Source organism: Polypterus senegalus, chromosome 6 (assembly GCF_016835505.1).
Source record: "Polypterus senegalus isolate Bchr_013 chromosome 6, ASM1683550v1, whole genome shotgun sequence".
Classification (NCBI taxonomy): Eukaryota; Metazoa; Chordata; class Cladistia; order Polypteriformes; family Polypteridae; genus Polypterus; species Polypterus senegalus.
In genome coordinates, this window is record NC_053159.1 from 32000660 (window position 1) to 32027579 (window position 26920).

The following is a 26920-nucleotide window of genomic DNA, read 5'->3' on the forward strand; positions in this document are numbered from 1 at the left end:
GGGAGGTGGCTGGAGAACTTCCGGTGCCATGGCACTGCATGACAGACGCGCCACCACATCAGGGTCGTGCCACCCAAAATACGAATAATGTTTCCCTGTAGCTCCACTTGGCAGCACCCAAGTACCCCAATAGGGTCGTGCATCAGGACTATATCTCCAAATATGCTCCATATGTGCACCATATTAATCCCTTTGGGATTAATAAAGTATCTATCTATCTATCTATCTATCTATCTATCTATCTATCTAATACACATATGTGTTGCTGCCACCCTGTGCAAAGGTGGAATACATACAGCACATGGCCCTGGAAAGCAGTCTCCCCTTGACATTCTATTATAATGGCCTCTCTGCTAGGAAAGGTCCCAGCACCCAACCCAGATGGGATGGGAGCCAAACTGTGTCATCTGTGACAGATAAAATAGAAGGCAAAAGTAGCTAATACTGTATTTTAGCTAACATTGCAAAAAACGTCCATGGGATAAAGAAAATAATAAACTTAAATTACTAATGTCACTTATTCTACAAGTCAATTATTCAATCATATGTTCAAAACGTTTTTGCTAAGATAATGTCAAAACATGCACTTCTAGAATAATCAATACATAGCATAAACAGGAAACTAAAGCCTCATGGGAATGATGTCTTAAATTATTGACAGGTCTCTTGACCAATGAATGAAGGGGAGAGTTGTATCTGCTACACACTGTAACTTCTCAGTAATTGTAATTAAAAATTATATGTTTGGCTGATGAGGGATAAGGTTAAGATTCCTGAATGCCAACATTCTAACAACACAAATGGCTGAACAAACCAACAATGAATATTATAATGAAATCCTAGAAAGCAGCAGCCTGCCTTAGGTACCACTGTAGTCAAAGTATGGCTTATACTTACTGCAATGTTCTAACTCTTTCATACTTTCTAAAATGGATGCATTGTTTTAATACAACTAGAATAGTTATTATAGGCCAATGGGAAGTTTTAATAAGTGGTACAAAATCAAGAAAGTAAAGAGAAGGTGGAAGAACAAGAGTCTCATGCTTTTCTTTATTTACATTGACCAGGAATGAGCAGCCAGCAAAGGTATACACTCTTTCCATTGCTTTTTTCTGGGCATCCTCATTATGCATTATAAATATGTTCATCTGAATTACAAACTACTCTTATTAGTGGCAGATACATCAACTGTCATTAGATAAATAAACCCAAACTTCAAATTCTCATCGGTGTTATTTCCTGCACTGTTTGGTTTATTTTTGACTATACAGAACTAGCGTACATTCCACATTTTAAAGTATTGTGTTCATATTTTAATTTTGTGATTGATATAAACTGCTTGCTTAACTCTACATGATGTAAGCTTACTATTAATAAGTATTACTAATACTTAGCATTTTGCTTTTGAAAGTTATTTTATTTCAAGTGAGGACAATTTTTGTCTAATTTTAATGATAGAACAGCAAACAACATAGAATTATTTACAGAGCATCACTTTCCAAGTGGATGGCTAGATAACATATATCTAGATCTTATGAATATGACTTATTAGTTCATAGACGTAATTTTTACAGTGTTTGATCAAGATAATTAAAATTAAGAATCTGAGGGATTATTGTCATTGTTTTCATTTTGTTAGACACCAAAGACTTCTGAGTAGAAACATAAAAATCTTCCAGTCTTTTTTCTAGATAATTTGAAATAGGACCTTAATGTTCTTTTTCACTTATAGAAATGCAATCCATCCAATGAGCTTTTGGACATTCATACTGTACATTTGAATTAGAGATGAAAACTTTGGAAAGTAAAGACATTCTAATTCTTGCCCAGGGTAGGTTCTACAAGAAGTGAAATGCAACAACCAGAAAACAGTACAGGAATACAGAAAGTTAAAAATCCCAATGCGACTTTTTTGTTTCTTTATAGTTTTTTTATCAGTAAAGAAAATTCAAGAAAAAAAAGTATTTTTTTTTGCTAAAGCCCATTGCTACAGCTCCGATAGCACTACTGAACCAACACTGACAGACATGCACAGGTAAATACAGTATATATAAGACACAGAAAACAAATCACAGGCTCCAGTCTCTGTGGTAATCACAAATACAATCAGGACCGATGCATTTAATCTCTTCTAGTTTGCTCATTGTTGACAACCAATTCGGCATTTTCTTACAGAAGCTCAGGTAACCAACTTGCTAAAAGCCTGGCTTGTGTTTTTGCTGCATGACAAAACAGCAGCATATTAAGAATAATTCATACTGATGGTTGGGAAAAGGGTTATCTTCTCAATAGAGAACTTAGCAGATTCCATAGCTTCAAACATGTCCTTACTTATTTGAGACACAACTCCTCAGAGCAGAGAATTCACAGAGAACAGCACCAACACAGACAAGAGGAATCGGGGACAAATGACACAAAAGTCAACCAAGGAAAATGTGACACGTCTCCGCATACCAGCCCTCCCAAAAGGTTTGCGAAGCAAAAGCAAAATGCCGACACCTTGCTGTTTAAGAGAGTGGAGCTTCTGACAACATCTTACCTGTGTCAAGAGGAGGTCTTCTGCTTATGGAGGCAAACTTCTCTGAAGCTAAAAGGTCTGGACTCCTTATGATGCTTATTTATGTATTTTTTTTTTAAATCTTGCATATGCTGAAGAAAACTCAGCCGGGTCAAATTTGAAATTAACCTAGCAGGAGCAGTCTCTGAAAAGTCTTAATATACTGTAGAGTGAAAATTCAAAGCTCTTCAACAAAAAAGATTCAAAATTCAGTATAGAGGTAGAACAGCCGGTTGCTCTTGTGACTATAAAGGACACATTAAAATTCATATGGACCCTGGAAATTCAGCATTTGAAAATAAATCATACAAAAATTATATAAGCCAACCAGATGATTTATTTATAATGCACATACTGAAACAGCTAGTGCTTCGCACGTTTAAATAAAAACTTAAGAGTGTAAAGGGCCAAACCAAGAACTACAGTATACATTCCACAATTAATGCCATGACTGAATTTTTTTACTAATTAAATTATAATGTTTGTTATAAAGAATGACATGTTTGGCTAAGTGCTTATGAAACAAAAGTAACGTGTTGTGGATATCAAGCTCAACATCTAATCCATAAATTATGACATGACATGCCCGTAGTTTTCAAGCATCTCAGAGCAGAAAAGCAGCCCTCTGGTTCCAAAAGCTCAGTTAGACTACTTATTGGAGCAGGAGTAACAGCATTTAATTAATTGTACTAATACAGGAAGCTACTCCTAGCTTCACCAGGATTTAGGAGAGCGCATGAGCTGCTCCAACTCACTAAGACCTACCAGAACATAGCATTCAGTCAGAAAAGGCAGAATGTTTGGGAAACACTGGACAACAAGGAACTCTATATACAAAGATATCGAGTTGACAAAGATGGTATAATACTCATAACAAATCTTGTACGTTATGTGATTGATCCATCTATGTGGAGAAGAAATAAGCTGTCTGCTGAAATGAAAGTGTTGGTAACATTATGTTTTTGAACACAGCTTTGTAATAGAAATGATATGGGACATCACAACCAATGATTTGCACCAAACTTTAAACACCCATCAATGTGTAAGGTAATACTCAGATTTATACATTTCCCCACCACTTCATGTTAGGTCGTGTTAAAGCAAGCTGCATTCATGCATATTGCTGGTTTTCCTGGATTGTTGGTGTGATTGATGGCAAACACATAAAGATCATTGCCCCAAATGTAGATGAGCACATGCATGTGAATCCTAAGTGATCAGAACATTAGAACCATCTAGATGAGAACAGGCCATTCAGCCCAACAATCAAATCCACTTAATTCTTCCAAAATAACTTCTAGTTCAGTTTTGAAAGTTCCTAAAGTCCTACGGTCTACTACATCATTTGGTAATTTATTCCATGCATCTAGCATTTTCTGTGTGAAGGAAAACTTGTGTGAAATTTACCCTTAACAAGTTTTCAACTATGTTCCCGTTTTCTTGATGAACTCATTTTAAAATAACAGTACTGTACTAATTCCCTTCAGAATTTTAAACAATTCAGTCATGTCTCCTCTTAATCTTCTTTTGCTTAAAGTGTAGTATGGGGGGTGATGTACCATGTTAGCCATTTTGGATGTAATGAGAAGTCAAGCAAAATGATACCTTTCATTGGCTAACTAAAAAGATGACAATATGCAAGCTTTTGAGGCAACTCAGACCTGAAGAAGGGGCCTGAGTTGCCTCAAAAGCTTGCATGTTGTCATCTTTTTAGTTAGCCAATAAAAGGTGTCATTTTGTTGACTTCACAATCTTTCCTCATAACTCATCTCCTGTAGCCTTGGAATCAGTCTAGTCGCTGTTCTCTGGACCTTTTCTAGCGCTGCTATGTCCTTTTTCTATACTGGAGACCAAAACTTCACACAGGACTCCAGATGAGACCTCACCAGTGCATTATAAAGGATGAGCATCACCTCCTTGGACTTGTACTCCACACATCAGGGTGCTATATAACCTCACATTCTATTAGCCTTCTTATTGACTTTATAGCCGTCTTAATAATATCAGTTTCAATGCACAGGTGGTCATGGACGCAAATTGTATTGTAGTAGCCAGCATATTACCCTGAAGGTAAGCTGGACTGGATGGGTGATTGACAGTGAAATGTCACACAGGTAAGCTACAATTTGCATTCCATGAACCTCTGGAACATTTCTGCTACATTTCACAAGCTGATGAAAACTCTAGAAGGCAAACGGAGACTCCTGGAGAATTGGATAAATAGAGCATCACAAAAGAGGGGTGGGAGGCATGACTCTGAAAGATGATTGGCAACACTGGCAGAGCGAACACAATTTCAGAAACAGTACAAGAATAGCAATGGCTAGTTTCAGTAGGACTACTACTTCATGAGGCATTTCTTATGCTAGTCAGACTTTTACCACAAATTCTGAGGAGTAATTCTGAGACGCTTGATGAATTAGGGCACTGATCATTGGTAAGATCTCTGCTCTATGTCTCCCATCTTTGTTTCTCTGTGTGTTTTTCATTTTCCCTGGCTGCTGCTCTGTTTCTGTTATGTTGTGTCTGTAACTTTTCTCCAGTCCCTTACCGTCTACTATACAGTATCTATTGTCTAGGTTGGCTTAGATGCTATGGTCAGTTGTTTTCTGTCTATTTAAAAAGAAGACAGTTTCAGAAAGCATGTGACTCAGGAGAGGAGATGTCTGTAAATCAAACTGAAAACGAGCAAGTTGTAAAATATCAAAAGAAACATCAATCACCAAAGCCAAAATGCTAATCAAAAATCTTTGCTCTGCTGGGCTTAACTTCTAATATCTTATGTGTTTCAAAAGCTAGCTACTGTACATGAGATTTTATGTATATTTTTCATCCATATAGTTGGATGCTACTTTAAATCGATTCATTGTGTTGATGTCGTCAGATGTGGCCGCCAGATCGCTATGTAACTCCCACTCCCAATGGGAGTTGTTTCTAATAACAAAAAAAAAAAAAAACAGTGTTGATAAAAAGCAACAAAATAAATAAATATTAACATAATGCTCAACAAACTTTAAAATGCAAACACAGTTCAAACAATGTACCACAATTCTAATAATTACAACAAATTGGGCCAAAGTTACTTGAGAGTCCTATTTAGTTCTTCACAGCTTACTCTTCTGCCTTCTGTGTGTAAGCCAGTTTTATAACCATTTGTAAACTGAAATCCCACTTCTTATAACTTGTTCAGAAGTCTCATATGGTACCTTATCAAATGTTTTAGGAAAATGAATAAGCTTCTTATAAAATTCTAGGAAATTAGTCAAACCAGATTTCCAAAATCTGGTTTCCAAATCCATGCTGTTTGTGACTATGCAGTGCATTCAGCAAGTAATGAGGCCTCTTGACCTTTTTCACATTCCGTTATATTGCAGTCATATGCTAAAATCATTTAAATTATTTTTTCCCTTCATCAAGCAACACTCAATATGCAAGAAGTACAAAGCAAAATGGGATTTTAGGTGTTTTTGCAAATGTATAAAAAACTGACACAAGTATTCGGACCTTTTACTCAGTACGTTGTTGAAGCACCTTTGGCAGCCTGGAGTCTTCTTGTGTACGTTATGAAAAGCTTCTCACCCCTAGATTGGGATATTTTATTTTTGACATTCTTCTCCGCAAATCCTCTCAGGGTCTGTCAAGTTAAATGGGGACCACCACTGGACAGCTATTCTGAGGTCTCACCAGACATGGTCAAATGGATTCAAGTCTGGACTCTGGTTGGCTGGTCCATTTAATAACATTCACAGAGTTGTCCCTAAGCCACTCCTGTGTTGTTTTTGCTTTATGTTCAGGGTCATTGTCCTTTTGGATAGTGGAACGTCAGCCTAGTCAGAGTTCCAGAGCACTCTAGGCCAGGTTTTTATTAAGGATATTTTTCCAATCAACCCTGACTAGTCTCTCAGTCCTGCCTCTGAGAAACAATCCCACAGCATGATGCTGCCACCACCAGGCTTCACCATTGGACTGCTATTAGATAGATAGATCTTTATTTGTCCCCAGGAAGAAGTTGCCCATGTGATGAGCGGTGCCCGACTTCCTCCAGATGTGAGTCTAAGGACTGTGGCCAAACAATCTGGGTTTCATCAGACTAGATAATCTTATTTCTCATAGTCTGAGAGTCTATTAGGTGCCTGTTTGAAAACTTCAAGAAGGCTTTCATGTGTTGTCTGTCCACTTTGCTGCAGTGGAAGTTTCTTCAATCTCCACACACATTCTGTTGAGTTCAGCCAGAGTGACCATTGGATTCTTGGTCATCTATATTACCATGGTCCTTCTGAAACAAACTGCACAGTTTGAGCAGACAGCCAGCTCTAGGAAGAGACATGGTTGTTCCAAACTTATTCCATTTAAGAATTATGGAGGCCACTGCGCTCTTGGGAACATTCAGTGCTGGAGAACACTTTTCATAACCTTCCATAGATCTGTGTCATGACACGATCTTGTCTCTAAGCTCTGCAGGCAGTTTTTTCAACTTAACAACTTGGTTTTTGTTCCGCTACATATTGTCAACTGTGGGACATTCCATAGACAGGTGTGTGCCTTTCCTAATCATGACCAATGAACTGAATTGACCACAGGTGGACTCCACAAAGGTCTAGAAACATCTTGATGATCATCAACAGAATGGGATGCACACAAAGAAAATTTCAAATATCATAGCAGAGATAGTTCAGCTTTTTATTTTGAATATATTTCATAGGAATTTCTAAAATCCTGTCTTAAATTTGTCACTTTGGGGTATTGAGTGTTATTTAATGAGGGAAAAAATAATTTTAAATGATTGTAGCAAAAGATGTCTTAACACTTTCTGAAGAGTCTGTACTTGTTATCATTTTGTGTTGCTCAGCCTTCTCTTTAATAATTATGCAGCACACATTCAGCTAATAAGAAATGCTTCATTTAGTAAATTTCTAACATTAAGAAATTTCCAAAAAAATGGAGTGATTTCCTATGCTGTTACCTTTCCTAAATATATATTGAATCCCCTTAGTTTACTTAATTCACATAAACCATTACTACTAAAACAACAAATAAAATAACAATTGTAAAGAAACTCCTTCTTTTGGCTTTTGAATTTTCAGTGATTTCAGGGGCTCCATCACTTAAAAGAGTGGTGTTGAAGATCTTCCACAGTTCTGGGGTCAAATGGCTATCTGCTGCTTAATACTGCACTGTATGTTTTAGCTTGGACGCAGAGAGTCTATTCAATTAATACAATCTTTATTTTATGCAACATATTTCACAGAACACACTGTCAAAAAAGTTTTTTTTTACAAAGTAAATAACTGAAAGAAACACAACAAAGTGGAATACAGGATAATTAAAAACAAGAGTCACATGGACTGGAGGGTGACCATAAGAGAGAAGGATCTGAGACGCCAAGTCCCAAGGCAGTGTGGGTGAGTGACGGTGTCATTAAAAGTGCACTGTTTTTAACTGCTGTTTGTCACATATACAGTAGAATGGCGTAATGCATTACAGTTCTCTAGAAATGTCACCTCCACACTCCAGCCTCAGAAATGAAATGAAAAGAGAAACATCTGGGTTTTAAGACATAAACTTTAAAACACATATTTCATTATTTTTTCATTGTGTACTAGACCATTACTCGTTAGCCAAATGGTTATTTTTGAACTGAACGTGTACGCTACAATACCTCACCTCAAAGCAACCTTTCAAAACTGCAGCACAGGCACAAATAAAAGAAACTGGTGTGACGCAGATCAGAGCAAAGCAGTCAAAAATGTTTATTTTTACACTCTTAGGACTCAGGATTTGTAAAGAATTCCCTCAATATTTGCAGTGAGAAAGTATCCTGAAGTGTGACATATGATAAGGTTACTTGTTTCATGTTAAGGATCCTGTTTTATAAAGCAAGCAGTTCATGCTCAGCAAGCATATGGGAATGCAGATAAATCTCTATAAAAATAGACATGGTGTCATAAATGTCTGAATTGGTTCTTAACCTACAAAAATCTTTGTAAAAACTCAGTCCATCTTATATTTTTTAGCTTTTATCTCTTCCTCCATTGCCTTATATTTTGTTATCAATTAATAGTTTATGCAATAGATCTTTTTGTCTTTTGTATCGTTGCTCACGATTCTTCCTTTTGTTGAAGGCAGCACTCATACTGGAATGGGTGGAGGACAAGGAGATGTTTATGCTCTCACCTTCATCATTTCAAAATGTAAAAATTAAAGGCAAACCAGGACACTACCAGCTTCGCTAGACAGAAGAAATATCATGAAAGCAGGATTACTTTTAAAGTAGCCTCTGCCAGGTATAAAGTTTGAATTATCATACAGCTACTGTTATTCAGGCTTCAAAGTCTCAAAACAAGACATCAAAGAAACTTAAACCAATTAATAAAGGTTGGAGTGGTGGCTGTGTGGCTAAGGATCTGTGCTGGTATCTAGAAGGTTGACAGTGTTGGGCCAGGCTCTTAAACTGAAAAGTGCTCCTGGGGTGTTGAACAAAAGCTGACCCGGCACTCTGACCCCCAAAGGTCATGTGGAAAGACAATTTTACCTCACAGATTAATAAAGTGTATGAATTTAAAAATGTTCGCTCTATACTTACTGTATAATCCTTTGGGAATTCCTCCCACCTTTTTAACTTATAAGAATTTAATCCTTACAAGATGTCACCCTATGCTCCCTGTTTAATTAGGGTGACCAGATATTTAAAACGATGATATTTAGTGGTTAGCAATTAGACATTCTGCATTGAACTAAAGTGGACACGAGGATTCCAATTGGAGTATTTAAAGAAAAAAGTGAGCTTGACCTAGTGTGAACTGAAGATGGATTATTTTCCGAACTGTATTTTTTTCTTGTTGATAGTGTCGTCTGTAGGCCGAACTTCGGATTCAAGATTAATGATGCAGAGATTGTGCTGATTATGGAACATTTGACCAAATCGTTACCGTCAAAAGACCTCTTGAGGGTTTCTGGGAGCATGGGCAATGAGTTTACATATGTTTTGTGGGCTTGGAAAAGGCATACAACTGTGGCTCAGGGTGTCCTGGGTGGTTGCTTTAGAAATATGGTGTGCCGAGCCTGCTATTACAAACTGTTCAGTCCCTGTACAACCGCAACAAAAGGTCCACACATAGTCTGGGGTAAATCTGACTTGTCCCCAGGGCTGTCTTGTCCAATCCCGTTCATAATTGTTATGGAAAGAAATTTTTGGTGCACCCAAAGGGGAGGTGGTGGGGGTCCAGTGCAGTGACCTCAGGATTGCATCTCTGCTTTTTGCAGATGGTTATGGTCCTGTTGGCTTTATTGGGTGGAGAACTTAGGTCCACACTGAGGTAGTTTGTAGCTGAGTGCAATGAAATTGGGATGACGATCAGCTCCTCCAAGTCTGAGGACATGGTTAAGTGTGCTCTCCAGGTTGGGAAGGAGGTGCTACCTCCAGCATAAGGGTTTAAGTATCTCAGGGTCTTATTCATGAATGAGGAAATAAGGGAGCAAGAGCATCAGCAGTTATGGGGAAGTTGTATTAATCAGTCATATTGAAGTGAGAGTAAGCCAAAGCGCAGAGCTCTCGATTGACCACTAGACCTACAGGATGTTCCTTTCCTTTCCTTTTTTTTAATTTTTTTCTCCAGCCTTTGGAGTTTTTTTTTTGTTTTTTCTGTCCACCCTGGCCATCGGACCTTACTCTTATTCTATGTTAATTAATGTTGACTTATGTTTATTTTTTATTGTGTCTTCTATTTTTCTATTCATTTTGTAAAGCACTTTGAGCTACATTTTTTTGTATGAATTTGTGCTATATAAATAAATGTTTGATTGATTGATTTGATTTGATTTCCTCATGTATGGCTGGAAGCGTCAAGTAGTTACTGAAGGAGCCAAAACGTGGATACAAGTAACAGAAATTAGCTTGATTTGCGGGGTGTCAGGAATCAGTCCTAGAGACATAATGAGAAGCGTAGACATTCAGGTAGAGCTAAAAGAACATCCACTGCTTCTTGGCATTGAAAGGTGCCAGCTGAGGTGGTTCAGGAATCTGATTAGGATGCCTTCTGGATGCCCCCCTGGGGTAGTGTTTCAGGCATGTACGTACAACTGGGGTGGTCTCTGGGGAGAGACCCAGGACATGCTGGAAAGATTATACCTGCAGATTGGCCTGGGAATGCCTCTGTTATCTCCCAGGAGCAGTTAAGGTAGGTGGAGGGGAAATGGGACATGTGGGCATCTTTGCTGCCTTCGTGAAAAGGACAGGATAAGGGATAGAAAATAGATGGGTGGATGAATGGTTGAAAACCTGAACATTCTTCCATTTTCTAATGATTTGCTATAATAAAAAAAAATGTAGAATTAGTTTTTGTAAAGCAACGATGTCTAGTCAGATTAGTAAATCTGGAAGGCTGCCTGCTTGGACAGAGAAAATGTCAAGATATTATAGAAATATCCAGTATCTGTACAGACTAGCAAAAAAGTCTGTGGATCTATGCAGTGTTATATCATGTATTTATCAGAGTCTTGCCAAAACGATTTAGCCATCATTATTTGGGAGTAGACAGGTGAATTCTAGATTACGTTTGGTATTTCTGTTCCTGTCTAATGTTTCCAAAGCCTAAACTGACAATTTTTTTTTTTTCGCATGTCTACAAAACCACCAGTAAGAAGTTTTCATTCATGATTTCACATTAATTATCTCAACATCTCCGTAATTTCAGATAACCACTGAGCAACGGGTGACTTTCAGCAATGACTATATAATCAAATGCAATCTTCAGTCTGCACTGCAACCACTTACACATTTTAGTAGTAGTCAGGGAGAATTTTAATTGGAATGGCGAGTCTCCCTAGGAGAATGTAAAGAGGATGTTCTTGCGTCTTTGGTGTTTTCTTTCCTTTTTGACCTCCCTGAAGTATGGGCAGGAGGTTGAAGGGTTTCATTTTAGAATTGTTACCATTTGAAGTCTTATTCCAAACACCAACCGCTTCCTTAAGCTTCGACAGAGACTTGCTCGAAGGAGTAGCTGTTAATTTCCCAGAGTTTTTGTTCAATTTTGCTAGTCGAGGTGTTATTGGAGTTGTTGTCACAAAAATATTCAATGGTTTTCCATTCAGGTTCACCTTCCTCTTCGATAAAGCCAATGAATGTTTAGGAGGAGTGACAGTCCTGGTCTTCTTCAATAAGGGAACCTTCTGCTTTACACCCTTCACAGATGGTTTTGTGTTAAGCTCAGATTTTTTGCTGTTTTGTGTTATTTTAGTTGCCGTTTTTGTGGAAGCAGCAATCACAGGCTTGCCGGTGGTCAAATTTGACAAATGTCTGCTTTGACTAACTGTCATAAAGGCAACATTCTGGGGAGTCTTCGTAACAGGCTTTGTGATGGGTGCTGCTATTTGTGGTTCTGACTTTGGCTTTGCTGTTATATTAAAATGCGAGTGGTTAGTTAAGCTCCTAACAGTGGTCAATATGGGAATTTTTTTTTTGGTTTTTATGGGTCTGGATGAAAGTACCTGCGACGTGGTGATAGGTATCTTCCAAGTTGTAATATTTGCAAAAGGTGTGCTTAAAGGCTGAACAGATACAAACTGCAGTGGAGGCCCCATGTTGTTACTGGAAGACATCTTTGATTGTTTTAAATCATGAATCTCTTCTGCTAGTGCTGTAAAACCATCAACCAAGATTTCAAATTTTGTTTCCAAAAGTGACAGCCTCACATCAACCTCAGAAAAAGTTCTTTTCAACTCTGTGATTCTGTCTTGTTGGTCAGAGAAGGACAAGATTTTCGTGAGGTTCATCAGCTGAGAGCTTAGGTAATCCTGCTTCTTCTGCATTTCCTTCAGGCTGTCCTGCACTGCAAAGCCATTGTGCTCTAGCATGGCTAATCTCCTGTTGAAACCATTTAGAAATGAATTCATCATACTCTGTACGCCATTTTTCTTTTTTGTGGAAACAGTGATTTTCTGAAGCATGGTCCTGGTAGTTGTAGATGCTGGGGCATTCGTAAGTTTGACCACCCACCTTTGGACTCCAGCAGTTGTTGACAGCAGGCGTCGAGATGTGCTTGCCACACTTGTGTAAAGAGGAATTGAAGTGTTATTGCTTTCTAGGTCGGTATCATCAGAGCTACCTTCACCACTTATGTCTTCACTGAAGTGCTTCTCTTCACTGAAATTGTACACTGCTTCATTGCACCTCACTGGGATGAGTTCATCCAGTTTCCCATCAAGCGGCATCTCATTACAGATTCCATCATTTCTTTAGTCCAATGTAAACAAGCAAAAAGGTGGGTCAAGAAAACATCAGACAACAGGACAAATAAATTTAAGCTGGCTTAGGTGAACATGTTAGTCAGACATCTTTGCAACTTCAGAAATGTGCAAAGAATCGGTGTTTTTAACCAAAGGTTTCAAAGATTTGAGGAAATCTGGAGCACCTCAGCTCAGCAACAATGTTGACCAAGATTTTGATCATTACATTGTTGTGATTGCCCAACATAGAGAGAATCAAGCAAAAGAGGCCACCAAAGCGTGTGAAGTAAGTGTCTACCATAAAGTTCTGACAGAGGGCATAGCAAGAACACTATGTGGAAACAACACTGAAGGTTTTCAGCATTTTGGCAATTTGTGTCTTTTAAACGATCAAACAAAATAAAATATGCACATTCACACAAGATAATCAGGTATTTGCTTTGTAATGTGGACAAAAGGGATAATTTTGTTAACTTGTGATTAAATCATCCAGAAAATAAAAGTTTCACAATTCTTAAGGCATATCTTCTTCTTCTTTTGGCTGCTCCCGTTAGGGGTTGCCACAGCAGATCATCTTTTTCCATATCTTCCTGTCCTTTGCATCCTCCTCTGTTACACCCATCACCTGCATGTCCTTTCTCACCACATCCATAAACCTTCTCTTAGGCCTTCCTTTTTTCCTCTTTCCTGGCAGCTCTATCCTTAACATCTTTTTCCCAATATACCCAGCATCTCTCCTCTTCACATGTCCAAACCAATCGCCTCTCTGACTTTGTCTCCCAACTGTCCAACCTGAGCTGACCCTCTAATGTACTCATTTCTAATCCTGTCCATCCTCGTCACACCCTCGTCTTAAGGCATAGAGAAAAACTAAACAAATGTGAAATTTAGCATTTGAAAAAAACAGCATTTCAGCACCCTTCCTACAAAGCTTTTACACTCACCTAAAGGATTATTAGGAACACCTGTTCAATTTCTCATTAATGCAATTATCTAATCAACCAATCACATGGCAGTTGCTTCAATGCATTTAGGGGTGTGGTCCTGGTCAAGACAATCTCCTGAACTCCAAACTGAATGTCAGAATGGGAAAGAAAGGTGATTTAAGCAATTTTGAGCGTGGCATGGTTGTTGGTGCCAGACAGGCCGGTCTGAGTATTTCACAATCTGCTCAGTTACTGGGATTTTCACGCACAACCATTTCTAGGGTTTACAAAGAATGGTGTGAAAAGGGAAAAACATCCAGTATGCGGCAGTCCTGTGGGCGAAAATGCCTTGTTGATGCTAGAGGTCAGAGGAGAATGGGCCGACTGATTCAAGCTGATAGAAAAGCAACTTTGACTGAAATAACCACTCGTTACAACCGAGGTATGCAGCAAAGCATTTGTGAAGCCACGACACGCACAACCTTGAGGTGGATGGGCTACAACAGCAGAGGACCCCACCGGGTACCACTCATCTCCACTACAAATAAGAAAAAGAGGCTACAATTTGCACGAGCTCACCAAAATTGGACAGTTGAAGACTGGAAAAATGTTGTCTGGTCTGATGAGTCTCGATTTCTGTTGAGACATTCAAATGGTAGAGTCAGAATTTGACGTAAACAGAATGAGAACATGGATCCATCATGCCTTGTTACCACTGTGCAGGCTGGTGGTGGTGGTGTAATGGTGTGGGGGATGTTTTCTTGGCACACTTTAGGCCCCTTAGTGCCAATTGGGCATCGTTTAAATGCCATGGGCTACCTGAGCATTGTTTCTGACCATGTCCATCCCTTCATGACCACCATGTACCCATCCTCTGATGGCTATCCAGCAGGATAATGCACCATGTCACAAAGCTCGAATCATTTCAAATTGGTTTCTTGAACATGACAATGAGTTCACTGTATTAAAATGGCCCCCACAGTCACCAGATCTCAACCCAATAGAGCATCTTTGGGATGTGGTGGACCGGGAGCTTCGTGCCCTGGATGTGCATCCCACAAATCTCCATCAACTGCAAGATGCTATCCTATCAATATGGGCCAACATTTCTAAAGAATGCTTTCAGCACCTTGTTGAATCAATGCCACGTAGAATTAAGGCAGTTCTGAAGGTGAAAGGGGGTCAAACACCATATTAGTATGGTGTTCCTAATAATCCTTTAGGTGAGTGTATATGCGAATAGATGGCACACAACCACATAAAGCCATCTAACAGTGTAGAAGGATGCAATGGGCAAGCACTGAGATCAAGGTTTCATTTTACTAAAAATGGTCTTCTGCTATTTTAAAGAAAGTAAGCTATTAGACCAGAACCCATCATAACACTTGGAGTAAGGAGCAGAACTTTAACACTAGAATCCCTGAAGCCTACGAGAAAACCTCTCCATTGGCGTCTTTTGTTTTGTAAATGTGTCGATCAGCACAAGCAGTAAGCAGCCTGCTATCCCATCTTCTCCAACACTGCAGCTCTAGTCAGACAAAAAGTTCTCCCAGGATTAGCTCACTACTCAAAACAGTAAATCCAGGAAGTGCCCGGAATTGAACCAGCAACCTCTTGGTTATGAGTCAGCACTTCTTACCGCTGCATCACCCAAGCAGTCATGTCAGTGTCATACTCTAACCCGATTTCTTTTTCTTTGGTTGTATTCTTGAATAAAAGCGTTCTTGTTTTGTTATATTTGTTTGTGAAAGTGTTTATTTGATATTTGGACTTCAGTCTTCACACATTATACACTTCATGTCAAAACTTTGTTATTAGTACTATAACATTAAAAAAGTTTCTGTTTTAGGTATGTGTTCAACGTTCCTTGCCTCGCATTTCCCTTCATCCTACATTTACACAGATCGTTTTAGACATGGAACACACATGAAATGCATGTGTTCCAAATAACGATATACTGGACTGTACATTTGCAAACAAATGACGCTAATAAAGAGGTGCGAAGGAATTTAAGGTGGCCCGGGATTATGAGTTTTTTTTCGTAGACTTCAGGGATTCTAGTGTTAAATAACTAAAAGCTACAAATAGGTAAGGGTATGTTGGCATGTGTGTAATGCAGTAATAATAGACCTTCATAACAGGAAACATCTTAAATAAGAGAACAGTTGCCCCTTATCTTAAAAATACTACAAAAATATATATTCTCTTATCCATCCATCCATCCATTATCCAACCCGCTATATCCTAACTACAGGGTCACGGGGGTCTGTTGGAGCCAATCCCAGCCAACATTGGACGCAAGACAGTAAACAAACCCCGGGCAGGGCGCCAGTCCACCGCTGGGCACACACACATCCACACACCATATATTGGTGAACCTGCATAGGCGTCAGCTAAGTAGACCTTGACAGGTTGTATCTTGTCCAAGACGGATATGTAGTCGAGTGTAGCTGTGGCACAAATTGACTGAGACAAGCTAGAACTTGTCTCAGGCAAATGTATGGTAACTCTTTGTTTGAACGTACAAGGTGGATGTACCACACAGCTTAGTTTGTCTGCTTGGGTTGAATGAGAAGTGATTTGTGTGCAACCACTGCAAAAATTTAAAAGTGCCTGCATATGCCATCTCACCAAGTTCAAATCACACTTTTATAAGCTTCTACATCTTACACAGAATTCACACTAACTCCCGTGGATGTGGCTGAGTGTGAGCAGAGTGGACTTCCCCATGCACGAACACCGGTCTTTCATTTATATATAAATATTTATACAAGGGGGGCAAGCCGCCCTGGTGCCTTTGGCACCCAAGCCCCAGTTGCGGCCAGTCTGCCGCTTGCGTTGTGAAGAGGGGGGCTGAACGCACCCCAAGGAAATGTGGTCACTCCTCCAAAACCCCCTCTTAAATGGTTATACACTGGGAAACAAATACAGTTTTTTTTTAACTCCTCTTTGCTCGATGAGCTGCTGGCTTGCTGCTGCTGCCATGCCGCGTGATCTGCATCTCATGCGGTGCTTCAAACATTTAAGAGCCTGTACAGCAGCTGTCCTACTCTTTGTCTTTTATTTCCAACCCCAGGCATGGTTAAATCTCTTGCCACACTTGGTTAAGTATCGTCTCGCGGGATGTGAGTTCTTGATATTTTTCAGTTTTTAACTTAAAAACAGAATAAGAATCTGAAAATCTAACATCACATTAAAGTTCGATAAATTCTGAAAAGAATGATACCAAACATATATATATGTAGATTTTAAAATAAGTCCAATTGAAAGCGTGAAACAAAAAGTGACCTAAAAATGTCATATAAAATCGTTGTACTTTTAGGCTTAGGATTTTATATATATAGAGTAGATATTATATATGTATATACAGTATCTAATATGAGAAGTACATTAATATATTTTACAAAAATATACACATTAAATATTATTTCCATGGCACATTGACGTATAATGTAAAAATATTTTCTGAGGATTTGCAGAGTAGCAAGAATAAGAGTATCTTGTGACTGGTTGGTTGATGATGGGATTTTCCGACTTAGAGATTGAACCACAGGCCATGATAGACATTATTATAGCTTAAGTGTACGTGGGTGTTATTTGTATGGGGGAAGAGCTATGTTTGATATTAAAAGCATTAACAGTGAAACTCAAAATGTGGAACATTTCCAATCAGAATTAGCTAGTAAATGGTTAAGTAGACATCAGCTAGAAATCAGTGAAAACTACACAATGAATTCCAAGGATAACAATACTCAAGCACAGTGCCAGTGATATAGGAAGGTAAAAAAGTTTAAGGCCGAAAAACACCTTTGCATTAATTTTAGTTCCTTCTTAAGCCAAAACATTATCTGTTCTGTCATTAACATAAATAAAGCCATGTTCATCCAAGTAAGCTTGGAAAATAAATCCCAGAATGAACATTATTTCAAATAATACATTTTTTGCCACCTCTAAAACTGTATATTTGTTAGCTTTTTCTTTTTCTTGTAAATGATGAGCTGCAATTTGAATATATAGTATCAGTCAATCAAGTACAAAAGCATAGTTGTGATGTTTAAGCATTATCCCTATTGTTTAAACTGTACTTTAATTCCATCAACATTCTATTTTATTATTATATATAAAGCTGGAAAATAGGTTTGTGATGTTCTATTTACCTGTCACTATGGTATGTGACAAGTGGGTTTTGTAAGATTTCAAACGTTCAATGTGGCATTCTTCATTCAGCGTTGAAAAATTAAGTAGTAGACTTTCTGGTTCTATCTAATGGTCTAAATAATTGAAAACCTGCTTATGGATCATTTACCAAATATGTCATGTCATTTTCTAACCTGCTTAATCCAGACCTGGGCTGTAGGAGCCTATCCCAGCCAGCATGGGGCTCAAGGCAGGAACAATTCCTGGGCAGGGTGCCAGTCCATCGCAAGATGAACACACACATACAGAACTCGCAATAGGGTCAATTTAGCATCTTCATTTCATATAACCTGCATATCTTTGGGCTTTGAGGGGAAACTGGAACATCCAGAGCACAGGCAAACCCCATGCAGGGAGGGCCTGAGACACAAACACCGGCCTCCTTACTACGAGGCGGCAGCACTACCACCTCCACTACCACTGCCCACTGTGCCACCCTAAAGTGGAAATGCATATCTGTAACCACATTTTTACAGCTTCTTTCCTGACACATACGCACACATGCAGCAGTAATTTAGCATTCCTATCACTCTAAATTATTACAGAAATTACTTTTTTGACATGCTACAAGCTTTCCATGTAAACCTTTGCATTTACCACCCTAATCAGAGAAAGATCCACCTGTGGCAGTGCACACCATAGCAAGAATCAGCCTGCAGGTATACACATGCAGACAGGAACAGCACAAAGACAGGAGGTGAAGCAAGTGTAGAAAACATTAACCCAAGTAGATTAATAAACACACACGCACAAAGACCTTTCTCAAGAGTATACACAAAACATGGCAGTCCAAGGAAATCCATTTGTAAGTAATTGTACGTACAATTCCATAAAAAAAGCCATTACAAAGTACCTGCACATACATTTCTACACCATTTGTTCCTAACCATTTTTCACAGTTATATCCAGAACTTTTAACTCTTATGTTTATAGAGTTTATGGAGGCCTCACTAACTCTATAATAATTCTGTAAAGGTCATCTCTTCTACAAGATTATACAATTAGTACAGTAAAAGAAGAAACAGCATTGGGAAGGCACTTCAGAGCCTGCACCCAGAACATTTTGTAATGAACCAGAAGAAACAGATGCCTTCCAACAACTTAGATAAAAAAACTTGTGCAGCAGTTTTTCATTAAGTCATCCCATTAAAACTGGACATTTAGTCATTTAAACCTTGTGACCGTCTTATCAATATGCTGTACTACAATATTTAAGTAATTGTGAAGCAAAACAATGCAAAATACACACTGCACACATGGCTTTACGGCTTTCATCCTTTTCACAACCTCACCATTTAATACGAGGATAAACCAAAAAGTAAAGGCAATTTCAAAATCACGCGGTAACCGCAACGGATAGAAATGGATGCAATGCAACTCGCTTGCGATGGCTAGCGGGTACTTTGAACACACATAGAGCAATGCTCTGCTACTCATCTAGTTGAAGCCAAGGTCAAATGAACATGAACGCTCTGCTGCTGGATTACACCATTGTTGAACAACGCACCATCTTTGGGTAGAGAGAGTGAAACATGATGAAATTCACCCAAGGCTGTTGGCTTGTGTAGATCGATAAGCTGGTTGGGTACCCATCTTTTGTAAACTTTAGAGCTTCCCACGTCATCATGCATTATGGCATGTACAGATCCATTGCTGATATCCAAATGTGTAGCACCAGCAGAAAACATGATCCACCAGTCTTCTCTGATGAAGGAATTCACCATGTTGATGTGGGCTTGTGAGAACAATGTTGATGGCCAACCAGATCGAGCTTTGTCGGTTAAACTTGTTGTTGTGATGTAAGATTTTGCATATAACTTGAAAATTGTTTTCTATGTCTTTATTTGTAATCTAGGCAAAGCAATGTAATTTAGTGTTACTTTGGTGAGAGGTAGTTGTGTTTAATTTTTACGACTTTTCTTTGTAATTTTACGACAGGATTTGGGGGATGTGTCTTAAACCAGTTTGATGAGTATTTCTTTGCTAAAGTCTTTCTCCCATCCCCCACACAAAGCCAGGCTAACTTAATATATGGTCTTGGGGGGTTGCAGGTGTTAAGATGTACTATTTCCCCCCATTGGTCTGAGATATGGCTGTTTGGAATTGGCTTGTCTCAGAGGCCTTTAAGTACCATGATATCCTATTGGCTGTAGGGGGTTGGACAGAAAACCTATAAATTTGCTTGCTCAACAACATTCTCTCTCTCTAACCAACATATGATGAAAGAAGCATCTCTCTTGCTAACCTGTGATGATGTAGAAGTATCTTTCTCTTGCTAACAACTGAAGAAGACCATCACACCATGAACTGAAGACAACACAATGAAGAGCACAGCTCAGCAGACATATTGAACAGACATGTGGCTGAAAGCTGAGCACCAACGATGCCTTAACTAAAGACATTAAGTAACTACAAGTCTGTGTGCCACCTGAATTACACATCACCATTTTATCAGGTTGTATGATTGCCAATATTCAAATGTACTTTGCATTTTGTTATTTATGAATATTATCAGGAATACATTATTTTATGTGTAACTTAACTCCTGCTTGTCTTTTTACTGCATCTAATTGCCTGAGGTTATGGATATAGAAGGGAAGGTGGGGATAAGTTATATACAATAATACCTTATAAAGAGTGGTAAGTCTGTGAGATTAGGTATTCTAAGGCTACATATTAATAATACAATAGGGGAAAGTAGAGCAATATATACATTATTCTACCAAGATAAAACACTTGTTTTTCCCACTTTAAACCTTTCAGCCCATTCATAATTTTTCCATTGAGTGATGCCGTTTTCATTTCTGTACTGAGCCAACATCCTTCAGTGAATATTCTGCAGGTTTTACTCCCTCTATCCAACGAAATCTCACTATGGTGCATTGTTGAACAATGATGCAATAACACAGTGGAGTGTCCATGTTCATTTGACCTTGGCTTCAACTACAGTAACAGCAAAGTGCTGCACTGCGAGTGTTTGAACTACCCATAAGCCAATACAAACATGTTGTATTGTGTCAGATCACGTCCTCTGTGGTTTCTGCATAGTTTTAAAATTGCCTTTACATTTTAATTTACCCTTGAATAATTATGATGCAGGACGAAGCATTTGCATCTACGATCTTAATGCACATTTAGCTACGTCTCCCTACATTCACCCATCCTTCTAATATGCACGTGGCATCTGCAATAAAAACAGGACTGGGCTCCCATGTTACCAGATACTCCAATGACAATATTTATTAATGATGTCAAGGACAGCTGCAACACATCAAGCTTTAAAGGGGTTTATAGCCAGAGTGATTGATTCTAATGTGCTGTAGAGCCCCTTTCGCAGTTTCACTACAGTTTCAATTCAGCCCTTTACCAGGTCAGGTCAGCTGGCATGTACTTGATAATATGTCTACTACAATGAAAACATCAACCAGAGAGATCTTTACCCTCATTTGCTTGGGACTAACAGTTGATGACTGCAGGGCAGTCCACCCTGACTCTGTTATAAGAATTGTTCCACAAGATCTTGTCTCATCCACCATGACATGGTTCTGGGTGTCTGAACAACTATTACTATTACAATAGCAATTTATTTATATATTCACTCTCATTAAACAATACAACTCTCTACTTTTTACATCCAACCAAAAACAAATCAAATAAGGTGGCAGAAGTCATTGCACAACACTTTCAACACAAGCAAATGGGGCTACAACATACCAATGCAACTGGGGTGATCTCTGTGACTGGCCCGTGCTTGGGAACTTTGCTCCATGAGAACTAACATTTCTCATTAATGAATACTTCAGCCCTCTTGTGCGGTACTTCTTAATGACTGAATCTACCACCAGTTCTGCAAATTCTTCTCCTTTGCTTTTAGAAAGATTTTGGATCTAAGAATCAGAACTAACTAAAGTTGCAGGGTCTTACAGCATTTATAAAATCACCCGCGGAAGCCTTCCTTTGCATCAATGACACCAATAGTTGCCCAGGAGCCAGTCCCATCAAATATGCTTCATGAGCAGATTAGGACTGCATGTGAGTAGAAATAATAAACAAAGTGAGAAAATATGAGACATTTCCAAGCCAGCTCTTAGAAACAAAGATATGAGAGGTCACCTACCTTTCACAGCGACGTCCTGAATAACCAGGTAGACAACCGTCACAGGTGGGCTGGCCATCTGTGTCAATAAAGCATGTCCGAGAGAACCTGAAGGGCAAAATCATTGTGAGAACAGGCCTGGCTGCATACATACACACCTAAACACATGCGTAATGTCACTCTAGAGATGTCATGGCAAATTATGCTAAACCAGGACTCCAGTCATGACACACAACATCCAGATGTCAAAAAGATTATCTTGTAAATACATAAAAAAATCCATTTCATGTAACTGAAGCCGAAAAGAGAATGTTTATGACAAAAACAGCCCATTCAGCCTAAGATAGCTCTTTAATACCTACTCATGCACATTTCAAACTACATTGATTGGTAATTGGTTCTTAGCTCTGGCAGTATGCTCAAAAACTATTATTGTAAGAAAATTTAGATAATAACTAGCAATAAATAGGTTGTTTTACATCTTTGCTTGATCAGTAGTTTATGCTACATGCATCATATATATCTACATGTCAGTATATGTTATATTGGACGGCTAACATGGTGATCAAGTCATTATTGCTGCCGCCTCATAGCTCCAGAGTCCTTGCTGTCTGACTCAATCACTGTCTCTGTGGAGTTTGTATGTTTATGTAGCATCTGTTTGAATTTCTTCCAGGTACTATGGTTTCCTCTCACATTCATTTCAATTAAAGGATAAGTGCCTGTGTGTCTATCTGTGTGTCCATCCGGTTGCTACAGTATGTCTCTGTCATTCCAAAAGATGGCGCAACACAAACATTAACACTGCTTTTATGAATCCCAACCTAATGGCAAATAACATATGCATTGCACTTTATTCCTACACATTTTTTTGATGTTTCATTTGTTGTAATGACAAATTCAATTCATTTCATTAATACCATTGTGGTCCCCGGCCGGGGCTGGAGCCCGGCCAGGACGCCCAGGAGGACCAGAGGAGGGCTTGTGCCTCCTCCAGACCGCAAGGGGGCATCCGTCCTGGTTGTATTGGGGGCCTCGGGTAGAGAGCTTGGAAGCCCAGCACTTCTGCCACACCAGGAAGTGCTGGGGGGAAGAGAACAGGAGACACCCGGACGGCTTCTGGGTGCACAGCCGGCACTTCCGCCACACAAGGGTGTGTCCAAAGGAGAGTGCCGGGAAGCAGCTGGAGCCCATCAGGGTTCCCATTTAAGGGGCCGTCTCCCTCCAGTCATTAGTGGATGTCGGGTGGAAGAGGACAGAGCTGGAGAGAGGACGGGAGGCGGCCAAAAGAAAGGCATAAGGACTGTGAGGCCTGGACATTGGGGGAACGGTGCTGGAGGCACTGGGGGTGCACGTGAGCACAATTAATGTAAATATTATTGTAAATAAACGGTGTGTGGTGGAACTATGTTGTCCGTCTGCCTGTGTCCGGGTCCCAGTTCACACCATATATACTCACATTTAAATTCTCCTGCGGATAAGTCAGGGCTTGATTTTATCGTATAATTTCCGGTATTTTATAATGTTGGTCGTATAAGTTGAATGCAGAAAACTCACTCTATTGGTCCAAGAGATTATGATATGCTAACGCCCACCTGAGAGAGTAACCACAGAGCACACTGCCTTTTTTATCTGTGTATTGTGTCTTAGTGACCACACGTTAACACCCGAACTATTCCGAAGTGACGTTTGCACTGTTTTGTGTTTGTTTTGTATCTCACACCCTCATACACCTTTATCGTAAGGATCATCCCTTATCTACAATGGAGCGTTCGGTCAGAAGAAAATATGAAGCTGATTTAAATTAAAAGTTGTTGAAGTGGCGAAAGAAATTGGTAACTGTGCTGCTACAATAAAATTCGATGTGTCTGAGAAACTGATGCAAGATTGGAGGAAGGAAAAAGATGTAAAAAAAAAAAAAATTTAGTGTCGCGTTTTTGAATGGGTATATAAGTCGGGGTCTGATTTTATGATCGATTTTTCGGGTTTCAAGACCCGACTTATACACGAGTATATACGGTATATGCATTACATAATACATGGTGTACTGCGAGATTAATAATGAGGTCTACGTTGGTTATTTAGATTTCAACCCGTTTTCAAACAGATAGAACAGCTAGTTCTTCTCATGTCCTGGTAAGGTTATCTGAACAATCTAAACTAAACTAGTAAGGATGTATGCCAATGTATGCTCTGCAATACTCGGGTCTCATGGGTTAACTCCTGCCTTTTGCCTAGAGATCACAGGACAGACTCTGGCACATTGCATACCTGTTAGTATGTATATTGGTGGAAACACAGCATTTGGTAATGCTGTTGTGAGGCAGCATTTCACCATTCCTATTTTCTCAAGTGTGTGGCATGATGACGCAGTTGTGAACTCTGTTGTCTGACAGCTCTGGAGACCTGGACTTAATTTACAGCATGGTTACACCGAGTAAGGACTTTTCAGGTCCATGTTAAATTAATGGCTGATTTGTGGATGGAGTGTAACCATGCCTTTCAACTGACTGGTATGCTCCTTTAAAACTACTCCTGCCATGATTCAACATGTTCTGGCTCTCTGTAACCTTGTAGTGCAAGTGGCAAATTCAGAAAGTGGAAGGAGGTTTCTTAAATCTGTGTAGCCCACATACATTTCTAGCAACATTCCAGGTTTTCTCCACCACACTCCCCGGCCCCCCCATTTACTGACTGTTTTCTGTTCTGTGAACAAATTATTGGTCCAGTACTATGTTGTTTTTCATCTGTGTGCAGATAACTTCAAAACAGATGCATGTATTAGAGATTTTAAAGGTAGCGCAGTTCCATTGTTCAATGGAGATAAGGAAATATGTGTATAATTCAGTAAACAACACTTACTGGTTTGAAGATGAAGTCCCTGGGCAGGGGCAGGGCCTGCAGGCTCCATTCTGCTCTTTAGGGTTGCCATAAAATCCAGGCTTGCAACGATCACAGCGAGGCCCTTCAGTGTTGTGTTGGCATTGCTATGTTGAGGAGAGAGAAGGAACATTAGAAAGGATACAACATTCTGAAGTTCACACTGAGGTGGCACAGGTGTTACTGTATCACAGTGTAATGTGGCTTGCCATGTGGGCTATGGCCTCACCAGTGCGCTGCCTCTGTTGACATACTTGAGTGACTTGTGATAAAATGCAAATGGACAAATGTGTGTAAGCATCTTTGCTTCACTGTTTGGCTACTTCTAACCAAGGGTATTCAGATTTTAATTTTTTTATTTTTCATTCAGCAGGTAATATGCCAAGTATCACAAAAAAGAACTTAGATTTTAAAGTACAGACTTTGAATATAGTTGATACAATAAAAGAGAAATCAAGTCAAAGTGTTGGTAATGCAGACAACTTTCTAAACATATGTTAGTTTTGCTTTGATTATATATTTTTCATAATATCCTTTTCTCTAATAATTTAGAATTCAAAGCTATACAGTGTTACGTGTGTGTGCATAGGGGACAGCTCTGATGATTGTAATTCCATCACTCCAGGGGTGAGCGCTGTGTCCTAATGCCTTTTCTCTTCCTCCCTCTTCAGACCAGCAGATTGATGGCTATAGCACCACTGACGTCTGTCCACAGTGGACCTGCCTTGAAGAAGTTCAATCTGAGAACTGGAACTCTTTATTTACTACTTCAACTGAGAGTCAGACATTAGTGTTCCATGAAGGTGATGTCAAAATCTAACTTTAGGGCACTAGTGAAACAACATCTACCCTAATCCAATTTTGGATTAAATGTAAATTAAGACATTTTGATTCTAATCTCTGCTGTTAAATTCTAATAATAAATCATGCAGACACTGTGTGCAACAAGAAAGTTGTACTTGTTTAAAGTTTGTTTGCATTAATACGTGTGCAGCTGTAGGATCACATGAAGGTGAATATCTAAAGTCTAAAGATACAGCTAATAAATTCCTTCTAAATCTAAACAAACATATTTAATAAACCCTGCCCCTACTAACGATAGCAAGAATTACAAGAATTAAACAATACATACCAGGCATTCTCCAGTCTCCTGGTCACACTGACTTGCATGACCATAGCATTCACATGGTTCACAGAATCCAAGATATAAGCCACTTGTGCGGATGTATCCAGAGTCACAGTTCTGCAGAAACAGGACATTGAAAAACGTCATGAAAAAGATACTTTTTACAGCTGAATAGATAATGAACAACAAAAATATCAGAACGTATTACAGCTGGCTGTGCAATATTTTTGTTAAAGAAAAAAAGTTAAAGAAATTTGCAGTTTTTATCATTTGTAATAAAATAATGAAGAACTGGATTACAGGGCGCATAATAAGAGAAGTATAGATATGAAGCCATTTTGAACCCCAAATAACCAGCAACTGTTTCTTTCTGCGGACTCTCACACATGCTGGCTGTTTATGCTCCCGCCAGTGAATGCTTTGCCAGCTTTTTCCAACAGTCCCATGTCCAAGATCTTATGTTATGAGGGAACATTCAAAAAGCTTCTACACTTTTGTGTTTTTGTTGGAAACGGTGAAGGCGGGAGGAGTAGTAATTGGGCATTAAAAAGTTGGCATGACGCTGAGAACATTGCATCGCAAAGGAAGGTGACTATGTAGAAAAGTGATGTAATTTGTTTTTGAAATTCTTAATACATTTCTCTATTATATAAAAAAAAATCCTGGGACGAGACAAGTCTTTTTAGCCTGGGACGAGATGTGACTTTTTCAGAGAGGTAATTTCATGTCCTACGAGACGAGACTTTGTACCAAGAGATTTAACCACGGCCGAGGCCGGAAATAAAAGACAGAGAAGATGACAAAGTAGAACGTCGTAAAGAGGTTCAAAAACGTTGGCGTGATACACATGCAGAGCAGGTTAGAGATAATTAAAGTACTAAAATTTGAAAGTCTCAAAAAAATGATAATAAAGA

At 39.1% G+C, this 26920-nt stretch overlaps 1 protein-coding gene across 10 annotated transcripts in view; it reads right to left on the minus strand.

Annotated features, from left to right (window-relative positions):
• Window positions 1-26920, minus strand: part of hspg2 (heparan sulfate proteoglycan 2) — a 516773-nt gene that overhangs the window by 212501 nt on the left and 277352 nt on the right. For all 10 annotated transcript variants that reach the window (XM_039755775.1, XM_039755773.1, XM_039755774.1 and 7 more), the window contains 3 exons: window positions 26013-26123; window positions 24863-24987; window positions 22022-22108 (listed from right to left, as the gene is read on the minus strand). In XM_039755775.1, the coding sequence (XP_039611709.1) occupies window positions 22022-22108; window positions 24863-24987; window positions 26013-26123 (323 nt within the window). The remainder of the gene's footprint in view (window positions 1-22021; window positions 22109-24862; window positions 24988-26012; window positions 26124-26920) is intronic.